The following is a 23,054-nucleotide window of genomic DNA, read 5'->3' on the forward strand; positions in this document are numbered from 1 at the left end:
GCCTACAGCAGATGTCTTTCATCTTGTTGATCCTTGATGTCCTCATCTACAAAATGGAGAGAATAATCATTCATACTTTGGAAAGTGCTTGTTAGGATAAGTAATATTTAAGTGCCTCATTGCAGTGTCTGGAACATAGGTGTTTGATAAATGTGTGTAGAATAAATATATGTACATACATGTACATATATGAGCTTATATTTATTCTTGGCTTATATATATATATATATTCTTGGCCATAGTAGGCATTCATTAAATATTCATTCAAATAATCTATTGGCCGTGTTCCTGCTTGTAGTATGGATTTCTCTTGCCTTCTGTGAACTACCATACACCTCCAGGATTCAGTTTAGGTATTAAGGATGTGTATGTGACCGAAGAGGTCTGCAAAGTTTTTTTTTTTTTTTTCCTTTCCCCACTTTCTGGAATTAAATGCTGTGAGTTTGGCTTCTTCCCTTTGAATTTTACCAGCCAGGGTCATGTATGGACATTTCATTTTAATACAAGAAAACATTTATTAAACAAATGCAAAGCTCGGTGCTTGTCATTCTTGTTTTATTCATTCCCTCGTTCCCTCACAGGTCTGATCCAGTCTTGGCTGCATCTCACTTTTAACGGCATCGGTTCAGGACCAGGGGAGGTCCCTTTAAAGCCCTGGAAAGGGTCTCGGTGTTGGTTTCCGCGGGGAGGCCACGCCCCATCACGTGTCCGCGGTCCCAGCGGGGCGGGGCCGGAGACTCTTAGCTGCCGTCAGTTCCGGTTCTCTGTCAGTCGAGAGCAAGCGAGCCAGCAGGAGGTGGTTCGCCTACCCGAGCGGAGCGTGAGTACTCGGGTCCCGGTCCTCCTCCTTCGAAACCCCGACCTGGCCGACCCCCACCCCCTCAGCCCAACCGCTTACTACCTCCCCTCGTTCCCTCTCGTCCGCGACGGCAGCGGGAAATGGCGGCGGTGCCCGATCTCCAGCTTCTCCTCCTCCGCCTCCCCTGACCCTCTCTTCTGTACCCGACCCCGCGCCTCACGCGGTGCAGGCCCCTCGGCGCCTGGAGGTGGCACCCGGGGACAGCGGCCTGGGGCGGCTGGACACGGCCGGGCCGGGGCGAGGAGCCGCGGGGAGGGGGCCGGGGCGCCCCCGGGACAATGCGGCGGCCTGGGCTCGGGCGGGGGCGCGTGCGGGGCCTGCGCTTGCCCTAGGCCTCTCTGGTGCCCCCACCCCTGCCCCCAGGATTGGGGGGGCCCTCCAGGGGTGAGGGAGAGTGGGCCAGGGCGGAGGAGAACCCAGGGGGCGGCAGTAGAGACTGGGGTGGCAGGGGACGGCTGGTTTGCTGGGGGGTAGCGAGCGCTTCGAGAGAAGAAAATGGCGCTTGGTGCAAGTCCCTCCTCTTCCCACACCGTCTCCTCCGCATTTCGCTGCTTCCCACGCCCCCTCCGACCAACCTGCCTCCCCTCGCCCAAGTCGTTGCCTGTCCCGAGGTTCTTGGTCTTGTGAGACCCCCCCTTCTCCGTTTTAGTGTTTATCACCCTCGTGTTGTACCGAATTCGTCTGTCCTTTGGTCCTAGTTTATTTTCACCTCGTCTTTTCTAATGCTCCCTCCCCCATGCCTTCATCAAAGATAGAAGATTGATTTTTAGGTTGTGTTTTGTGTATGTTCTATACCGGCGCTTTTCGTATCATTTTTGCCTTCAGGAGGAGCCTGCCCCGCCCCCTTTTTTACCTCGAACAGTAAAGGCTTATTCAGTAAAAATTAAAATGTATTTTGTTAGAAGTTCAAAGAGGCTGGCTTTAGTTACCATTGCCTTCTCTTCGTGTCGGATGGACTGACTTGGGTTAGACACGAGGTGGTTCTTTGAAATGGTCTTAGGCCCCCAGGTACCTTTAACGAACAGATGGTATAGTTATGCTTGACCGTTTTAAAGTGAAATATAGATTATGTTCAATTTAATTACCTTAAAAAATGTTTCTTGGGCATTAATCGCAACTAGCATAAAAAACAACAAGATTGATTTTGGAGATTAGGTTGTAAAGTGGGGCACTAACAGGACTCATGTATACAACGTGGTTTTATGAATGTTGCTGCTCCCTTCTGAATTTACTCCTCCTGTCATCAAGAAATTGCCAGTTAAAAGCAGTAAGGCTGAGTTGGGCATAGTTTGAGCTTCTTGAATTTAGTGCTGGCCGGGGATGGCCCATTTCTTTTACCTTGACCTCCTATTGTGCGGCACATTCAGTGCCAGTGCAAATGCAAGTTTAGTCGAGAGCTGCGTTATTTGTGATCTTTCATCCAGCAACCATTTACAGTATGTGTTGTGTACATTGGGCCCTTTATGGCACACAAAAATTAATAAGACTCAGGCTTTTCAGAGATGGAGAGAACAAAAGATACTCGTTTTGAAAGTAAGCATTTTACCACTTTTTTTTTTTTTTTTTTGGTCTTTTTGCCTGTTCTTGAGTCACTCCCGCGGCATATGGAGGTTCCCAGGTCTGGGGTGTAATCAGAGCTGTAGCCACCGGCCTACGGCCTAGGCAAGAGCACAGCATGGAGGGATCCGAGCTGCGTCTACGACCCACACCTCAGCTCACGGCAACGCCGGATCCTTAGCCCACTGAGCAAGACCAGGGATCGAACCCAAAACCTCATGGTTCCTAGTAGGATTCGTTAACCACTGAGCCATGACGGGAACTCCAGCATTTTACCACTTTTGTAATAGTGCTTTGGAAAGAGGTACAGCAAGCCTTGGAATTGCTTGAAATTTGGGAAACATAAAGGAAGAAGACTGTGCCTTGCTCTCAGGCATGTGAAAGCAAGGCACTGATTTATGTACCTCTGTCTGGGGGGCCTTGGGAACTAGGGTCATAGTAGGAATTTGAGGCAAGGTTTTGCCCCTCTGATTAGCAGAGTCTTCAAATTTTAGTCATACTCCAGAGTAGAAAGTCAGTATAAAATGTAATGAACTGTGAATTATGTACAACTCTGAATCAGTACTTGCTCTTTTGATGGCATGGTCAAAAAGCCCCCCCCAAATTAATATATACAAAATATGAAAAATAGGATCATAATGGTAAAAATTTAACTAGATATCGACATCTGTACAGTACAGTTCGCCATGCTGTTGGTATGTTGGAGTCCCACAGTGAATGATCATACACTTAGTCTCATCAATGGGAAGTATAAAGCAGTACTGAAAATTACTATTCATGTATATTCCTGGTTTTAGCAGGGATTGCTGTCAGCTGCCTTCTTGCAATTTACCCTATCCATAAACATCTAACCCTGCTAAAATGAAGTATAAAAAGACCCGCTGGCTTTGGGAAAGAGAGAGGTGTAGGAGTATGAGATGTACATGACATTTAGTTCTTCTTGCTGTATACAGAGCACTTCACTCTGCCATGTTATTTTCAACTTGGAAGAACATAACTTCTAGCATTGTCCTCAGTGTAACAATTCCAGTACCACAAAATGGTAGAATGAATTTTGGAGCATCTGGAATCTAATTGGGGGAGAGTTATGTTGAAGGTAATGGAACAATTTGTAAATTACTTACATAATGTATTTTCCTTTCAGAATGCCGAAGTCAAAGGAACTTGTTTCTTCAAGCTCTTCTGGCAGCGATTCTGACAGTGAAGTTGACAAAAAGGTGACTATACCTCTACCATGTCACTTTTGTGATAATTAATTCAGCAGTATTGCTCACCTCCAGTTCTGAAGAACTGCAAAGCATGTTAGAGTCTTAAAACCGAGTGCCTGGATAGGTGTTTCTGAAAGAGCAGGTGGCTCCTGGATCGTTTGACTAAAGTGCCTAGGGTTTTTAATCATACACACATGCCAAGCCCCTAGGTCAGACCTGCGCATGTCTTCTGACTTTAACAAGTCTCCTGCTGAGGTTTTTAGGAGCCCTAAAGCTGCAGGACCACTGCCTTAGACCCTGGAGGAAAAGCGCTAGAATTAGGCCAAAGCCATTACTTGCCATTATCTAGTAGTCTGCCTAGTCTCTAGGTATTCTGTGTAGTAGTTGAGCCAAATTATCTGAACTCCTGGAAAGCAGATGTCAGTTTGATAGGCTTCTCAGCCTTGATGTTTATTCTGCCTCCGGGGATTACATAAAATGGAGGCTTGGTACATTTTAAATTAGAATGTTATTTACTCTGGTCTCCTCCTTTTAGTTAGATCAGCACTCAGCAAAGCTAACATGAAATTACCCATTTTGATAGACTAGGCTTTTTCTGCATTAGATAACAGATATGCTATAAACTTAACTGTGCATCTGCTTAACTGAGCATCTCACTGTCCTTTATCTCCTTGAAGCTTACACAGTTGTGTCCCTGAGCTCAGTTAGCAGTGTTAGAAGAAAAGAGAGCTTATATGAGAATCTTGGAGGAGATGGACTTTTTATAGGAAAATAAAGTATCACGTGGAAGGTTGAAAAGCTTCAAAGAATATGCAGTTATATTTGAGGAGGAAATGTCAGAGTTTAAAATTTTCTTACAGTATAACATTTGAATACATTCATTTAACAAATTTTTCTGGAGCTTTTATGTGCCAATTGTGTGCCGGTCCACAGGGACTATCCAAAGCCTCATACTGCTTATTGCGCTAATTTTTGCTATTTATCTTAAATAGTACTATTAATCTTTTAAGCACTTACATTAAATCGCTTTTCCAATTTGTGGACATAAATATGCATTATATTTTACCTAACTTTAATTTGGTGGAACATTTAATAGTTTATACCTTCCACTAAGGATCATGACTGCCCTCTACTGTTTAGATTTGGAACTACTGGATTTCATGGACTGATGTCTCATTTTGGGAATGAGGCTATGTAAAAAGCTTTTATAGTAATGCTGCTTTCAAAACAATGTTTTGATTTTGAGTGCTAGTCTAACATAGTGCTTTCCATCATAAGCGATTTTTTTTTTTTTGTGATGAGTTGTTCACCTCCGGTACCCAGTACGAAGTGACATTCTTAGCTGTGCCTACTATCAACTCCTTAAGCCAATTTCAGTCCCTTTTGGAATGGGCAGATGTAAATAATCATAAGTTAGTTCATTTGTCCTAATTAGTATATTTTCTTTGTAAAAATAAATAACTGAGTAGTTTAGTAGACTTGTGGTTTCCAAAAGTTTATTCAGAGGCAGAAGGCCCCTCTATTTTTTCCACCAAAGAAATCTTATGTGAGATCACATTCTATGGAATAACTGTTTCTCTGGTCACTACTAATGTCTGAAGTATCTTTTCGGTTTCTGAAAACACAGTTTGAAAATACTATACTTGATAGGTTAGTTTCATAGTTCTGTTGTCAAGTGAAACTTGCCTATGTATGTATTTATGCTTTTTTTCTTAATAAATACAGTTTTTTTTTAATCTTTCAAGTGTTGAAAAGTAATGGAGTCTTTTGAACCTGAGATGTGTCTTGTTCTTAGGCAAATTTTAATCATATTAACCATGTTTTTGTTTCAAGTTAAAGAGGAAAAAGCAAGTTGCTCCAGAAAAACCTGTAAAGAAGCAAAAGACTGGTGAAACTTCAAGAGCACTGTCGTCCTCCAAGCAGAGCAGCAGCAGCAGAGATGATAACATGTTTCAGGTTAGCTGGTTATTTCCTTAGATCCAGAGGAATTATTATTTGCCTTGGTCTGAAGGATGTTAAAAGTACCTTTTTTCCTTTGATTGTTATTTCTCCAATACTTAAAAAAAAATTTTTAAAGTACCTTAATCTGATAACATATAATAATCTTTTATGTATGTTATAGTCCTCTCGACTGAGGCTATTTGTTGAAATGTAAGAACAAGTTTGTAGAAATGAAAGCAATTTACATGATGTAGTTAAGAGAAATACAAAAAAAAAAGATGGAGAACTGCACATTGAGAAAGCAGTTTGGAGGAGGTAGGTCCAGCATTGGACTGAGAAGTATGCAGAAGATATTCCTGGAGGGGAAACAGCAATGTAACCTGCCTAGTTTTGGCTTGATAACAGAACAGGTAAATGGGATTACTGATATGGGCCCTCTGTTTATATGTTGGGGAATAAGGTTGAGTAGCAGGATGAAATGAGGGAAGTTCATTAAAGGGATTTGATGAAATTACTCAGTACTAGTATAGCTTCTTGTTTTAGGGAGACTTGTTATTGGTATCACGGTATAAGAAGGTTTTATGGGAGAGGCAGTGGGGATAAATATTTGATGGTCTTTCCAAAAGATAAGATAATGGTAATTATAGATCGATGATGAGGAAGAATGGACTAGAGACATGAAGCCATCAGTAGAGACTGGTTTTGAATTTGAAAGACAATAGAGGTGAAGGTTTCTTTGATAAATATGAGGAAACTAGTTTTAGTGGCAAAGGTTGTTAAGTTTGGCTTTTTGGACCTGATTGTAAATGTGATAAAGTCTCTCTCCTTTAACACCTGGAAGGCTTAGTTGAGAACTGTTTTTTGTGGGGTCATTAGTATGGTTGACTGAAGCCTTCCGCTGAAGTAGATAATAAACCAGAGGAAGAAGAGGGAGGTGAGTGAGGACATGTCTTGGTGATACTCAGGTTAGAAGGACAAAAGAGGATATAGGTCAGAGAAGGTGAAGGAAAATAGGAAGAGTACAGTAATAGGAGCAAGAAAAAAATAAGTGCTTTGTGAGAACATGAGAAAGTTAAGCCTTTCTAAGAGGAGGCATTAGTATCATTTGAAGCCAGAAAGAAGGTTGGACAAAATGAGACTGCAAACAAAGTGAGGCTTTTTTTTGTCTTTTTTTCTTTTCTTGGGCGGCACCCGCGGCATATGGAGGTTCCCAGGCTAGGGGTCAAATCGGAGCTGTAGCTGCTGGCCTACGCCAGAGCCACAGCAACGTGGAATCCGAGCGGAGTCTGCAACCTACACCACAGCTCACGGCAACACCGGATCGTTAACCCACTGAGCAAGGCCAGGGATCGAACCTTCAACCTCATGGTTCCTAGTTGGATTTGTTAACCACTGCGCCACGACGGGAACACCAAAATGAGGCTGTGTGTGTGTGCGCGCGTGCATGCATGTGTTTCTGGTTTTTTTTTGTTTTTGTTTTTTAACTTACTACTGTCCTTGAAAGACGCAGTACCAGGATTAAGGTCAGAATGGGAAAACAGAATTTGGATATTTTTACTCAATTTTGCCTTACTATACATCTGGATAAAGAAGTAGACACATGGTAACTATACTTAATACCATATTGAACACTGGAGCTGTACTAAGAGATTTTCAGGTGCACTGATTACATACAAAAATGGTAACTGTGTGAGGAGATGTTACTGTGTTAGCTTGAGGGTAATAATCTTTTCACTCTGAATAATGTATAACAAATCATGTTGTATACCTTAAATACATATATTTTTTATTAAAAATTATATGATGAGGAGTTCCTATCGGGGTGCAGCGGAAAATAATCTGACTAGGAACCCTGAGGTTGCGGGTTTGATCCCTGGCCTTGCTCAGTGTATTAAGGATCCAGCGTTGCCGTGAGCTGTGGTACAGGTCGCAGATGAGGCTTGGATCCTGCGTGGCTGTGGCTGTGGTGTAGGCCAGCAGCTGTAGCTCAGATTAGACCCCCAGCTTGGGAATCTCCATAGGCTGCGAATGCGGCCCTAAAAAAGCAAAAACAAAAAAAAAGTGATAAAACTGACAAAATGCAGATCAATTATTTATTTAAGGGTTTTAATCTTCTGACTTTATATATAGAGGAATGAGAAGCAGACTAGATTAATTTGGTAGAGAACCTAAGTTATTACCCTTTGTATATAAGGAAGAGTTATGAAAGGGTTCTTATTTCTTTGAGTAGATAATATAACTGAAGCTATGATAAGGGTGGAGAAGTGAAAGGGCAGAATATTATGAGTGAGAAGGTGCTCTGAGATTCTTTTCTGAGGAAGTGACATTTAAAGCTTAAGACAGGAGTTCTCATTGTGGCTCAGCAGTAACAGACCAGCTAGTATCCATGAGGATATGGGTTTGATCCTCGATCTTGCTCAGTGGGTTAATGATCTGGCATTGCTGTAAGCTGTGGTGTAGATTGCAGATGTGGCTCGATCCCACGTTACTCTGGCCGTAGCGTAGGCCCCTAACCTGGGAACCTCCATATGCCACAGGTGTGGCCATAAAAAGCAAAAAAAAAAAAAAGCTTAAGACATAAAGGACAGTCAGCCATGCCAAGTGTATGGAAGAGTGAAGCGTTTCCAGAGTAGAGGGCGTTGTGCAGATGCCTTTTAGGTGGGAAAGAGCTTGGATTGTGCAGGAATTATAAAATCCTGGTAGCTGGAGTCTAGAAAGTTGGCCTAGAAAGTAGGAGATCTAGTTGGTAAGGAAGGCGAGGGGATCGGTCTTGCAGGGCTTTCCTGTAGGAAGGCCGTTTCTAGGAGTTTGAGTTTTTTCTGAATGCAGTGGAAGATATTTTAGAGGGCAGAAAGAAATGTAAAATCTGCAAGAGTGTATGTCACTTTCCTCCCATGTAGAATGAAGGGTTGCTTTGGAATGTTTTGACTTAATGTTTGCTAAAGGTAAAAACTTTGAGGTAGATGCTTGGCAACTATCTTGGGCTTTTCTCTGATCAGTTCTGTTCACTATATGTGTACCTTTACTTGGATGATAGATCATCTGTAGCCTATTAATGGATTTTATCTTGTCTACCCTACTCTTGATTTTACAGATAAACCAGGCCCCACATTTAGAGATTTTATTCTGTTAGAGTAGTTATGGCAAACCAGTTCTTTTTTTATGGGGAGGTTATTTCACCAGAAAAAATGAGTTTAGTTCTAAAACCCTCGTTGGGAAGGTTCCACAAGCCTTACAAGTCTGTTAGACTCCTTTTGAAAGTGCCTCTAGGAGGAACATAGGCTTTTTCTTTTTTTTCAAAGTAATTTTTCACAGACCTAGTAGTCTATGAAAGTAGTCTGGATAGGCATTCTAATAAATAATATGATATTTAATTTCATTGCCATTAGAATGTTTTCCTTGAAGTGGTATTTTGGCCATAGATATTTTGGTGGTAATACTGACTTTTAATTGGCTTAAGAGCACATTAGCATCCACTGGTAATACAATATAAAATGAGGACTTCCTTTTTATTGGTAATAATGGTTTGATAATTTTATTAGGCTGGTGAAGGATGTAGTTTCTGGAAGGAAGATAAGTTATCCTCATTGTGTTTTATAAAGTTGTAAATTCTGTTCATTTAAAAAAATAGGGCTATAGGAGTTCCCTGGTGGCTTAGCAGGTTAAAGATTTGCAGTTGTCACTGCTGTGGCTCAGGTTGCTGCTGTGGGGTAGGTTTGTTCCCTGGCCCTGGAATTTGTGTTGTGTGGCAAAAAAAAAAAAAAAAAAAAAGGCTGTGTATTTTCTACACTCTTCATTTACCAAGAAACTGCCTTGAAGACATCTCCTAGAATGGAACTTTTTAAGACATTGCTAGGATCTTTAAGGACCCAGTTATCAGGTATACTTTGCCAAAAACAAATAGATCTGAACTCTGAATTAAAATTGTTTGGATATTGGTTAGTAGCCATTATGCAGGATTTTTTTTTTTTTTTTAACCTAAGTATCCATCTCTTGAGAGTAGAAATGGAGGAAATGACCTTAAATTCTGATAAGGCAGTGTACATCAAGCATAAGCAGCCCTCTGATACAATATTTGAAGAGAATTGTGCCCAGGGAAAGTCACCGCACTAATCTTTTAAACTCTAGAATGAATTGGGCAGAATCCTGACTAGAGAGGAAATGCTACTAGATACTTGCTTTTGTCTGGTTTCTTCAGCTCTGAATTTTAAGAACATGTAATCTACCCTGCATGACTTAAAGTGATGTTAAAGATGAATTGGGGAGCTATCCTGTAATTATAGTGCTTGTGTCTTAAAAGGTCAGAATGGTTGAGGCAGAGGACTCTGATCCCTATTTTTCTTCAAAGAAAGGTACAAAGGATCAGCAATACTACTTCAGTTGATTTGATGATTTAAGGATAAGCCTGTTACTTTTAAATTATGTTATTACAGAGTCAAATGTTCTTAACCTGGGGGTTTCATTTTGGGAGCCCATGAAATTCTTTGAGTTTTTTGTAAAGAAGGGATTATTTATAACCTTCATCAGTTCCAGTTCCCCAAAGGGGACAGGAAATAAAAAAAAAATTTAAGAATCACTGATCTGTGTGATATACATGTTTTTTTTTTTTTTCTTCTCTACTAATCTCCAGTTGATGTGCGGGTAAAAAAAAAAGTACGTATTCTGTGATGTGATTGTTATTTTCTTCTATGATATGTAAATGCAGTGGTCTTTATTCTTTCTGCTTTTAATTATTATATCTATACTACTGTATCCTTGTTTTTTGGGTTTTTTTGGGGGGGTGTTTGTTGTATTTAAGAATTTGTCAGCTTTATTTCTCCTCAAGGAAGAGGTAACTATTGGGCAAATTCCTTTCTTTTTAAAACAGAATAAGTATGATTTATATGTGATAAAATGCACACATTTAAAGCATGGTTTGATGAACTGTAATAAACGTGCTCTTATAATGAGGCCGTTTCCATAACGGTGGGAAATTCCCCCTAGGCCTCTCTTTATAGTCCATTCCCTTGCTCCAGGTAGGCACTGATATAATTTCTATCACTAGAAATTTATTTTGCTTTTCTAAAGCCTCATATAGATGAAATCATATAGGCTGTATTGTTTTGTGTCCTTTGCGTACCATTACGTTTTGGGATCAGTCCTTGTTTGAAGTATCAGTAGCTCGTGCCTTTTTATTGCTGATTGATATTCCATTGTATGACTGTACTCAGTTCATTTATCCATTCGTGTGAATGGATATTTGGGTTGTTTTCTAGTCTTTTGCTATTAGGAATAAAGCTGCTACGAATATGCTTGTTCAAGTCTTTTGTGGACATTTTCTCCTTTTGGGTAAATATCAAGGTGCATTTGCTGGGTTATAGGCTAAGTGTATGTTTAACTCTGTAAGAAAGTGTCAAACTGTTTTCAAAAATGACTGTACTCTTTTGGAGTTCCCATCGTGGCGCAGTGGTTAACGAATCTGACTAGGAACCATGAGGTTGCGGATTCGGTCCCTGCCCTTGTTCAGTGGGTTAAGGATCTGGCGTTGCCGTGAGCTGTGGTGTAGGTTGCAGACGCGGCTCAGATCCCGCTTTGCTGTGGCTCTGGCGTAGGCCAATGGCTACAGTACCGATTCGACCCCTAGCCTGGGAACCTCCATATGTCGCGAGAGCGGCCCAAAGAAATAGCAAAAAGACAAAAAAAAAAAAAAAAAAAAAAAAGACTGTACTGTTTTACACACCTGCCAGCAGTGTATAAGATTCTAGTGCTCTACATCCTCAGTGGGTATTGCCAGTCTTTAAAATTTTATCCACTTTAATTAATAGATATATAGTTTGACTTTGCACTTGCCTGATATATTTTTGTTTGAAGACTGTTCAAATTTTTTGCCTATTAAAAAAAGGTCATTTAGAGTTCCCTGGTGGCTCAGCAGGTTAAGGATCTGACATTGTCACTGCTGTGACGCTGGTTTAATCCCTGGCATGGGAACTTTTGCATGCCTCTGGCATGGCCAAAAAAAAAGAAAGGATCGTTTGATTTACTGATTTGGAGGATTTTTTTCTTTTCATATTTATTTATTTTTATTTTTTATTTTATTTATTTTATTTTATTTTATTTTTTTATTTTTTATTTTTTGTTGCTGTTGTTGTTGTTGCTATTTCTTGGGCCGTTCCCGCGGCATATGGAGGTTCCCAGGCTAGGGGCTGAATCGGAGCTGTAGCCACCGGCCTACGCCAGAGCCACAGCAAAGCGGGATCCGAGCCGCGTCTGCAACCTACACCACAGCTCACGGCCACGCCGGATCGTTAACCCACTGAGCAAGGGCAGGGACCGAACCCGCAACCTCATGGTTCCTAGTCGGATTTGTTAACCACTGCGCCATGACGGGAACTCCTATTTTTTATTTTATAATTTTTATTTATTTATTTTTATTTTGTCTTTTTAGGGCAGCAGCTGTGGCATATGGAGATTCCCAGGTTAGGGGTCGAATCAGAGCTGTAGCTGCCGGCCTTTATTTGGAGATTTGCATTAAAGCTTTTTATGCTGAAATGAACACCAGCTATATTAAGGGATACTATACAAAATTCACAGAAAGTTTTTGGTTACAATAAGAGGTTTAGGAGTTCCCATTGTGGCTCAGTGGTTAACGAATCTGACCAGGAACCATGGGGTTTCGGGTTTGTTCCCTGCCCTTGCTCAGTGGGTTAACGATCCGGCGTTGCCGTGAGCTGTGGTGTAGGTCGCAGACACAGCTTGGATCCCGCATTGCTGTGTCTCTGGCATAGGCCAGCAGCTACAGCTCCGATTAGACCCTAGCCTAGGAACCTCCATATACCTCCGGTGGGGCCCTAGAAGAGACAACACACACAAAAAAAAGAGAGAACAGTAAGAGGTTCACATTTTGGTAGAGCAGCATTACTCTGTTCTCAGGCTTTCCTGTCCTTCCATCCCCATAGTGCTTTGGTACTGGTGTTCTCTGAAGCATTGTTGCCAAGTTTTAGAGTGTTGGTTTGTTGACCTATATTTTTTCCTATATTTCTTATTTAGTGTAATCAAACACAGGTTATTTGAAAAGCAGTGAGGAACTTCAAATTGTAAAATTGCAAAGTTTTAAATATGTGGATGGTTAGCCATATTTGGTAGGAAGAAAATGCCTCCGAAGTTCATCTGTAGTAAACAGAAGCATTTATACATAGCTCATTGAAATTATGGATGAGGAAGCTTGTGAGAAGTTTCTAGGGAAGGAGGGTAGAAGTTAAAGTAGCTAGCTAACAAGTTGTGTTAACTATATCGTACCATTCCCTTAAAGCAGCTGAGTACTTGTTTTTATAGCAGCATGAGACATCTGGGAAAATGCTTACAGACACTTTGTGGAGTAAAGCCTTTTCCTTCCCTGTGCCATCTGTAGTTCGTGTTAAGCAACAGTAGAAGGTTTTGAAGAATAATTTTCTGTGGACAGTGTTTTCCCCCGCTGTGGACAGTTTTAAGTTCTCAGTTTGAGACTGGAAGTGGAGTGTATTAAAGATGTTATTTGAAATGAATGTCAAAAATGTTACTATTGACTCAAACTCTGGATTCTTATATTCAGAATTGTTGCTAAACCAGTGTAGCTAGCTGAGTCTATGGATTTCCTATGGCTGTAGTTTGTGCAAGATTTTGCTTTCTAATGATTTTTATTGTGGTAGAAAACTCTGAATATGAAATTTACCATCTTAGCTATTTTTAAGCATACAGTAACATTAAGTATGTTCGTGTTATTGTGATAACAGATCTCCATAACTTTTTCATCTGTAGAGTAAAACTATTACATAACAACCCTCTGTTTCTCCCTCCCCCAGCCCCTGGTAACCTCCATTCTACTTTTTGTCTGAATCTGACTACTCTAGGTACCTTACATATATGCGGAATCATCCAGTATGTATCTTTTTGTCATGGTTTTATTTCACTTAGCATAATATCCTCAAGGGTTCATCCATGTGACAGAATTCCTTTTTTAAAGCTGAATAATACACTCTTGTATCTGTGTCCCCCATTTTTGTTTATCCATTCATTTGATGATGGACATTTGGGTTGCTTCCATCTCTTGAGTGTTGTGAGCAATGCTTCTGTGAACATGGGTGCGTGAATAAATAAATATCTCTTTAAGACTCAACCTTCATTTCTTTTAGGTATGTATACCCAGAAGTGGGGCTGCTGGATCTGTTTTTAGTTTTTTTTTTTAATTTAGTTTTTTCAGTTCTATTTTAATTTTTTTTTGTCTTCTGTCTTTTCTAGGGCCGCACCCATGGCATGTGGAGGTTCCCAGGATGGGGTCGAATCAGAACTACAGCTGCTAGCCTATACCACAGCCACGGAAAGACCAGATCCAAGCCACATCTGGGACCTACACCACAGCTCACGGCAACGCCGGATCCCCAACCTACTGAGCGAAGCCAGGGATTGAACCCACAACCTCATGGTTTGTAGTCGGATTCGTTAACCTCTGAGCCACGACAGGAACTCCTATTTTTAATTTTTTAAGGCATCTCTATTCTGCTTTCCATTGTACTATTTTACTAATGATTCTTTTAGTGTAAAAATGATGGAAACATGATATGTGTTTTGTTTAGTTTCATCTTTTTTAGAAAGCTTTTTAACAGTGATAGTTCCTTCAGTGTAGTTTTGATATTATGAGTAGTATTGATATTGAGAGTAGTAATTATTTTTGTGATTAAAAGTAGAGTGAGGGAGGAGTTCCCATCGTGGCGCAGTGGTTAATGAACTCTACTAGTATACATGAGGATTCAGGTTCAATCCCTGATCTTGCTCAGTGGGTTAAGGATCCAGTGTTGCCGTGAGCTGTGGTGTAGGTTGCTGACACGGCTTGGATGTGGCATTGCTGTGGCTGTGGTGCAGGCCAGAAGCTACAGCTCAGATTCAGCCTCTAGCCTGGAAACCTCCATAAGTTAAGGGTTTGGCCCTAAAAAGAAAAAAAAAAGGTAGAGTGAGGGAGTTCCTGTCGTGGCTCAATGGTAATGAACCTGACTAGTATCCATGAGGACCCAGGTTCTATTTCTGGTCTTGCTCAGTGGGTTAAAGGATGTGGCGTTGCTGTGAGCTGTGGGGTAGGTCACAGACATGGATCAGATCCCGAGTTGCTGTTGCTGTAGTGTAGGCTGGCAGTTGACAGCTCCAGTTCGACCCCTAGCCTGGGAACTTCCATATACCTCAGGTTTAACCCTAAAAAAAAAAAGTAGAGTGAGCATGCAGCAAATGTGAATATAAATGTGGATACCATTGTTGAACAGCTTTTTATGTGTTTGTTTCTTTTGCAGATTGGGAAAATGAGGTATGTCAGTGTTCGGGACTTTAAAGGGAAAGTCTTAATTGATATTAGAGAATATTGGATGGATCCAGAAGGTGAAATGAAACCAGGAAGAAAAGGTGAGTTTTTTTTTTTGTTTTTTGTTTTTTTTTTGCACATAACAAATATTTTATTCCATGCCGGTCATAGTTCTCAGTGTTTTACATACAGCAATTAATTTAGCCCTCACAATAAAGTGGATACAGCTATCCATGTTTTATAAATCAGAAAACTAAGGCACAGCACGGTTTATAACCAACCCAAGGACATATATTCTCTCAGAGTATTAGATCTGTGTTCTTTTTTCTTTTTATTAGAACCATTTCCTTGTTTACAGATAAACAAAGCTTATATAAATAAGATGACCATGTTATTTCATTAGCAAATGGTGAAGCTAGAGCATATATCCATTTTCTTTATCCTATTCATGTGATGAACAAAAAAAGAAAATCAATCATCACGTGAACTATGTGAAGGTGTTATAAGGTATACAAGAACTCTGTACCTTTTTATTTTATTTTATTTTATTTTTTTTTTTGTCTTTTGTCTTTTGTCTTTTTGTTGTTGTTGTTGCTATTTCTTGGGCCGCTCCCGCGGCATATGGAGGTTCCCAGGCTAGGGGTCTAATTGGAGCTGTAGCCACCGGCCTACGCCAGAGCCACAGCAACGCGGGATCCGAGCCGCGTCTGCAACCTACACCACAGCTCACGGCAACGCCGGATCGTTAACCCACTGAACAAGGGCAGGGACCGAACCCGCAACCTCATGGTTCCTAGTCGGATTCGTTAACCACTGCGCCACGACGGGAACTCCTATTTTATTTTATTTTATTTTCCCACTGTACAGCAAGGGGATCAAGTTACCCTTACATGTATACATTTTTTTTTCCCCACCCTTTGTTCTGTTGCAACATGAGTATCTAGACATAGTTCTCAATGCTACTCAGCAGGATCTCCTTGTAAATCTATTCTAAGTTGTGTCTGATAAGCCCAAGCTCCCGATCCCTCCCACTCCCTCCCTCTCCCATCAGGCAGCCACAAGTCTGTTTTCCCAGTCCATGATTTTCTCTTCTGTGGAGATGTTCATTTGTGCTGGATATTAGATTCCAGCTATAAGTGATATCATATGGTATTTGTCTTTGTCTTTGACTCATTTCACTCAGGATGAGAGTCTCTAGTTCCATCCATGTTGCTGCAAATGGCATTATGTCTTCCTTTTTTATGGCTGAGTAGTATTCCATTGTGTATATATACCACATCTTCCTAATCCAATCATCTGTCTATGGACATTTGGGTTGTTTCCATGTCCTGGCTATTGTGAACAGTGCTGCAGTGAACATGTGGGTGCATGTGTCTCTTTTAAGGAGAGTTTTGTCCGGATAGATGTCCAAGAGTGGGATTGCAGGGTCATATGGAAGTTCTATGTATAGATTTCTAAGGTATCTCCAAACTGTTCTCCATAGTGGCTGTACCAGTTTACATTCCTACCAACAGTGCAGGCGGGTTCCCTTTTCTCCACAACCCGTCCAGCACTTGCTATTTGTGGACTTATTAATGATGGCCATTCTGACTGGTGTGAGGTGGTATCTCATGGTTGTTTTGATTTGCATTTCTCTTATAATCAGTGATGTTGAGCATTTTCTCATGTGTTTGCTGGCCATCTGTATATCTTAAAGGTGAGATTTAATTTCCTGAATTTGGTCCTAATATTAGGGCTGAATTTTAAAAAATTACCTAAGCTTGAAATTGTTTAGACTTTATTTGAAGTTGAAATAATGGGGGCAGGAAATCAACTTCCTCCTTGAGTTGATTTCCGTATCTTTGGTAGCCTTTTTGGACATGACACTTAAACTTATTTTAGTAAGTCTCAAATACAGCTGTTGAAACCACTCCCCCCAAATAATATCTCTAATATCACTTCAGTTGCTGCTAACTTACTTCTGATTGTACTTTAAAAAGATAACACCAATTTTGAAGGAGAGTGGGGGCAGTGGGAAGGTGTAAAAGGAATGGAAATCCTGGTTTACAGTGTTTCCTTTTGGTTCATCTCCAAAAGTATGTTATTTAGGGTGGTGTCCTTTAAGTGGGTCTTTGCCCTTCTTCTATTTGTGCTTCATCTGTCCCATGCTTGTCATCATCACAGAAGCATACTTTATTCATTCACCAAACAGCTAGAGAGCATTTGTGTACCAACAGAAATTCATGTATTTGGGTAGTTAGCTGGTTTAGGTTGATTCTTAGCTAATGAAAAAAATGCCTCTGTATGTTATTTTCTTCTTTTCTGCCTACATGTCGTTTTGAAATGTACCACTTGTTTGCATCAGGTAATTTTTGACTTTTTAAAGCTTAACTCTGTGTTTTCTTTTCTTCAGACTACTTTTTGGATTGATCATTCAGGTTGTCGCATTGTAGCCAGTGCCAGATTTCTTTTCTTGACTAAAATGATTTGATTAGGTCTTCCCAATACGTTCTCTTCCTTTCTGTGCCTCCCAGCAGATTTCCAAGAAAGTCATTAGTTCTTCCATTTCTGGTTTATTTTTCTGTTTATATGGGCCAAGGAGTAGAACGCTGAAAGTTTCTATAAAGTACTTTCTGTACATGCTTTTACATCTTATATAGGAACAACATGTTATTAACTAATGTTTTAATGCTCATTTATGTGTCATGATATGCTGAGATTTTATTCACATTAGTTAATTTAATCATTCACAATAACCCTTTGAGTTATAAGCACTATTTTACTGGTGAGGAAACTGAGGCTTAGAAGTAATATACTTCTTTTAAAGGCCATAGAGTTACTGGGCTTGGGATTTGAACCCTGACAGCATGATTCCAGAGTGCACTCTTCACTAGTATGCACATCTGAAAAATCCTGTTTGGAGCATGAACCAGGGATTTTTCCAGAGTGAAACGAATGCTTCTGGAAGAACTCAGCACAGAGTCATTTATGTTGTTAAATTTGAGCAAATATTGGAAACAACTGGTTATAGAAATGGGGTGTAACTTACCAAATCTAGGCCTGGCCACTTAGCCTGCCAGTTTGCAAGCATTTGTGAGGTAAATCTTCACACCATCCTTTGTTCTCACCGGGTATATTATAGGCATTATGGACAATGCAGTGTTGAAAGTAAAACTTGATATGAGATTGATCTGCTAAGGTAGTTGTGATAATTACATAATTGACAAACATTAGAGATTTGATTCTTAATGTACCATTGTGCCATTCAGAATGGCAATTTTAATAAAACTATTTTAGTTGGAAGTATGAAAATCCTTGAGAGAGCTTAAGTAGATTTTCAGTTTTTGATAAACTTTTTTTTTTTTTTAGGTATTTCTTTAAATCCTGAGCAGTGGAGCCAGCTGAAAGAACAGATATCTGACATTGATGATGCAGTAAGAAAACTGTAAAATCAGAGCCATATTAAAACTTGTACTGTCCTAGTTGTTTTATCTGTCTTTCTACATTGGCTTTTGTTTTCTAAATGTTGTTTTCCAAGCTATTGTATATTTGGATTGCAGAACAGTTTGTAAGATGAATACTTTTTTTTTAAATGTGCATTATTAAAAATGTTCTGAGTGGAGCTAATTGTCAGTTTTATTAAGGAGGATTGCTTTTGTGTCTACCACCTGGTGTGAAATAAAATCAAGTAATACAATCTTAACTGTTGTGGCCTTCTTTGATCAAAAGAGTTGGTATTAAGGCCAAAAATTAACAGTTTATAGACCTTTTAGTTTCAACTCAGCTTTTACATTCAAAAGAATGTACATTGTGTTGAATTGACTTTTGGTTTGTGAAATTCATAGTGGATCTATAGTCTTCTAACCAAATGTCTGGACTGGTTTGGTTTTTTTTTTTCCCCAACCCCAATGATACTTCTCTTTCCCCTTTTTCTTTTACTTCTAATAACTTATCTTGTCATGTTCAGCTTTTATTTTGCTTTTTGCTCTTTTTCTTGAATATATTATGCTAATTTGGAAAGTCCGAAACTGTCAAAATGTTAGTTAATAAGGTACTTGTAATTAAAATATGAGACTACAATCACTAATTCTACTGTATTAAATATTAGAAGATATAGTTTGATAAACAACATGGCTTGTATGAAAACTGAGCAAGTAAGTGTATGTCATTAACTGTAGTGTTCTGTGTAGTTACTGCTTAGTCTGCAGAAATTAATGACTTCGATGTCTGATTTGCTTTCACTTATATTCACCATGGGATGATGTCTATAAAATCAGATACTGTTAAATTAGATTAGGATTTAATAAAAATTATGAAAGCTTACTGGCCTAACATTTTATTTTATAACATTGAGTATGGATTATATATATAGCCAGAGATATCACTGAGCTTTATTCTCATGGTAGATGTTGTGGTCAGTTTTTAGAGGAAAGAACATATAGAGCATATACTTGTGTTTTTTGGCCTTTGCTTCAGTAGACTTGGTTCTTTTGCAGTTAATCTACTGAACGATGGCATTCTAGACTTAATGTTACTAAGTTTTAGCACTCTGAAGTGGTTTTCATTGAACCATAATGATGAAGCAGACACAGATTGAGGCACAGATTTCAGGGGCTTTGCAGCAATAAATAGGGCATGGCGTGCCTTAGGAAAAGAGTGTAGGTAGGGGAACTATAACAAATTAAAGAAAGTGGCAGTGAAGAAGGAATTGTCTTCACACTAAATGATATCACATGATATTTTGATCACATTGTAAGACACAGTTCTAGATAGAATAGTAAAAAGAGAGGTTTAACGACATGTAAAAAAATTCTTGATGACTTTATTTTTGGTAGTTAATCTCAGTGGTTACTGCCGTATCAGAGAGTTGCGCTGTTATGCCAAGTTTGATTGCTATATCTAAAACATTTTGTGGTAGAATTGTCAAGGGCTTGATTTCAAAACCATCTGCCAGGGCATGTAGTTAGCAGTTGTTTTCTGGCAGCTGTTCTAAGTATTTCTTTCACGTTTTTAAGATTTTTGAAAGTTTTTTTTTTAGCAGTAACCCTAATATGTGCTTAATTGGGAAAATAAATCCTCTTTTCTGTTATTTTAGCCTTCATTAAATAATAGGTACCAAAGTGTTCAGAATATGTATTTTAGACAAATCATACTTGATTGAAAACTTTCCCCTTATTTTGGGAACATAGTATATGTCCCAGTTAACTGAATTGGGTAGATTTGTAAAGTATTCCTTATTATATATACAGAAAGGGTAGTTAGAACACAGAACTTTGATTTTGGTATAGATGAAGAGGGAGTAATGAGTAAATTTCCTAGGTTTATGTGAAATTAGGAGGTGTACGCTTTCTGAAGCAATCTAATACAGAGATGGTGCTGAAATCTGTTACCAAGGCATTCTCTAGTTGTTTAGCATCATGTCATTAAAACTTTCACACAAGGAGTGTTTCTCTGGCAGATTTTAAGGTTACTACTAAATTCATTTCAATTCATTACTGAAATGAAATATACAAAAATTAATGATCTCTTAGAAAAGGGTAGAAAAGGATGAGAACTGGGTTGAAAGAAGAGACAAAGTAACTTGTACTGGAAAGAAAAGATATAGGGTACTTCTCTTTTCTGTTTAAACTTTATCTTCTTGGTAAGATTTCTTGAGGAGACAGTGGTTTCTTACCTTGTAATGCCAGGATGAATTTAATTCTTGCCAGCCCTTGGGTGTGCTCAGTAGCAGGGCCTTTCTAATGGGTTCTTCCTCTTTGTCTTATTAAAGTACAAGCAGCATTTGACCAATTTCCAATGCTCTTGGCATTTTAAAGAACAACCGCTAAAAAAAAAACTTTATAATTTTATTATCTTTTGCTTCATAAAATGCTGAAGAATTTATTTTAAAGAAAACGCCTACCTCATTAGCTAGTCAAGATGCTGTGATGGTCAACCTATCCTACCTAATGTGTTTAGGAAAAAAGAATGAGCAAGAAAAGTATGTACGTCCTGGCTTGGCTATTGAGGGAAAAAAGAGGAAGAGTTGAGTATTAATTATTTAAGTATTCCTGATGGTGGGAGTATGTTGGAAGAGTACTGTAAAAGTTTGAATTTTTTAAAAAGCGCTAATATTTAGGTATCTCTCCTGAAGTTCTTTGCAACTCACTTTTTATGGAAATTAACCCAGTGAAACACTCAAAAGTTTTTGCTTTTTTTTTTTTTTAAGTGGTGTTTTTCCAGATAAACTCTAGGGGTAAACATTCACATAGTAACAAAAATGTAATTCTGTAATTGTGTAATACCTGTCTGCTTTGTTTGGTACATCTTCCATGGAGATGTCAATGAATATAATACTGCATCTGTGAATATTTTAAATGTTGAAATAAAAATAAGAAATGTGCCCTCTGTGTCATCCCAGTTTTACAAACCTGCAGATGAATGGCTAAGTTACCTGGTGAATGGGTTTATTAACAAGTAGGATACTTTTCTGTGTGGATGCTTTGGAATGTGAGTTTGCCTTTAGAGTGTTGAATGTTTTGAGGACCTCTGGGACCGGGTGGTGTGGCTTCGTTTTTTTTCATCTACTTGATCCAGTGAAAAGATGCAAATCTTAAGGTGTATGTGGACTCCTCTTACCCGTATGAGTGCTTTGCAGTCTGATTATTCCTTGTTGTAATTAATTTATAAAGTCTCTATTTTCCCTTTTTAGTATTTTTGCTCAGTACTTTTGCTCAAGTATATACTGAGATCTCTCATTTAAATTTCCATTTAGGAAAACTTACACAGGGATAGACCTATGGAAGATTACATATAACTCTTGTTCCATTTAATCAACTACATTTTTTTAGTAAAACATACCCCCAAATCCAGTCAAGAATAAAAAATAGTACTTGGAATTTATACAGTTAATCACTGACTTTGTGGTTTTGTAGTACGACTCAAGAATTATTGGATAGAAAGGAGGTTTGAAAAGCATGAAACCTTTAAAAACTTATGTGGAATTATTTATTATGTAACAGTTTATTCAGGACTGAGGGCCATCTCTGTAAAAGATCTCGCTACACAAGAGAGCCCCCCCACCTCCCTCACTCACTTGTGTGAGTTTGTTACAGAGATCAGACATTCCCAGATCTTCTTTGTAGCCCTTTCAGTCCTGAACCAACAATGACCTACTGTTTTACCTAAAGCAAAGCACTCCTCTCTCTTCTTTGACTCTTGATAGAAACTTTAAGTAGTTTATCTTTCCTCTAGATAATTTATTTTAGCTTGGAAATGATTTATGTCACTTCCTTGCCCTTTGCTAGACAAAAAAAGCTCTTGTCCTGAATCTCAACAGTTGGATGCTATTACCTACCTTGGTAGCAAAATGCTGTGTATACAAGGTGTTTCTCCTACTACCCAAACCAGAATTTAACTAAAATTGTGTGTGTAGTAGCTCATATGTCTTGGTAAGTAATGGGAAGTTCCAGATTGGCCCTCTTGTAATTAAGCCTGGTGTTTTAATAGCTCTATTCTGATTTTATTTCCCAAACATGAAGTGGCAAGAATGGTACAGAGAATTCCCTATATCCCTTCGTCAAAAAGTCCATTCAAATTTTGCTGCTTGTTCCAATTATGTCTCTATAGCAAAACTTCCAACCCATTTGGTTTTTAGTCTTCAGTCTGATGTAGTTCTTCCTTTTTTTTCCTTTAATTTCTTTCTTTCTTTCTTTCTTTTTTTTTTTTTTTTTGTCTTTTTGTCTTTTTTGTTGTTGTTGTTGTTGTTGCTATTTCTTGGGCCGCTCCCGCGGCATATGGAGGTTCCCAGGCTAGGGGTTGAATCGGAGCTGTAGCCACCGGCCCACGCCAGAGCCACAGCAACGCGGGATCTGAGCCGCGTCTGCAACCTACACCACAGCTCACGGCAACGCCGGATCGTTAACCCACTGAGCAAGGGCAGGGACCGAACCCGCAACCTCATGGTTCCTAGTCGGATTCGTTAACCACTGCGCCACGACGGGAACTCCTCTTTCTTTCTTTTTTTAATATGGCTGCATCTATGACATATGGAAGTTCCTGGGCCAGGGATTGAATCTAAGCTGCAGGTTCGATCTATGCCACAGCTGCAGCAAAGCCAGGTCCTTTAACCCACTGCGCTGAGCCCGGGATGGAACCCACACCTCCTCAGTGACCGGAGCTGCTGCAGTCAGATTCTTAACCCACTGTGCCACAGTGGGAACTCCGGTTC

General features: G+C 39.5%; 1 protein-coding gene across 1 annotated transcript; it reads left to right on the plus strand.

Moving 5' to 3' along the window:
• On the plus strand, nt 692–21,227 carry SUB1 (SUB1 homolog, transcriptional regulator). Its single transcript, XM_021076608.1, has 5 exons — nt 692–820; nt 3,561–3,633; nt 5,458–5,580; nt 14,859–14,967; nt 18,215–21,227. The coding sequence occupies exons 2-5, from the start codon at nt 3,562–3,564 to the stop codon at nt 18,292–18,294; spliced, it is 384 nt and encodes a 127-aa protein (XP_020932267.1). The 5' UTR covers nt 692–820; nt 3,561; the 3' UTR covers nt 18,295–21,227.

Source organism: Sus scrofa, chromosome 16, assembly GCF_000003025.6.
Source record: "Sus scrofa isolate TJ Tabasco breed Duroc chromosome 16, Sscrofa11.1, whole genome shotgun sequence".
In the NCBI taxonomy this organism is placed as follows: Eukaryota; Metazoa; Chordata; class Mammalia; order Artiodactyla; family Suidae; genus Sus; species Sus scrofa.

What these genes read in the sequence shown, in the direction of transcription:
- SUB1 (XM_021076608.1), top strand. Translation starts at nt 3,562, where the DNA reads ATGCCGAAGTCAAAGGAACTTGTTTCTTCAAGCTCTTCTGGCAGCGAT. An exon ending in ACAGTGAAGTTGACAAAAAG is followed by an intron (nt 3,634 to 5,457) that starts GTGACTATACCT and finishes TTTTGTTTCAAG; the next exon opens with TTAAAGAGGAAAAAGCAAGT. An exon ending in AATGAAACCAGGAAGAAAAG is followed by an intron (nt 14,968 to 18,214) that starts GTGAGTTTTTTT and finishes TTTTTTTTTTAG; the next exon opens with GTATTTCTTTAAATCCTGAG.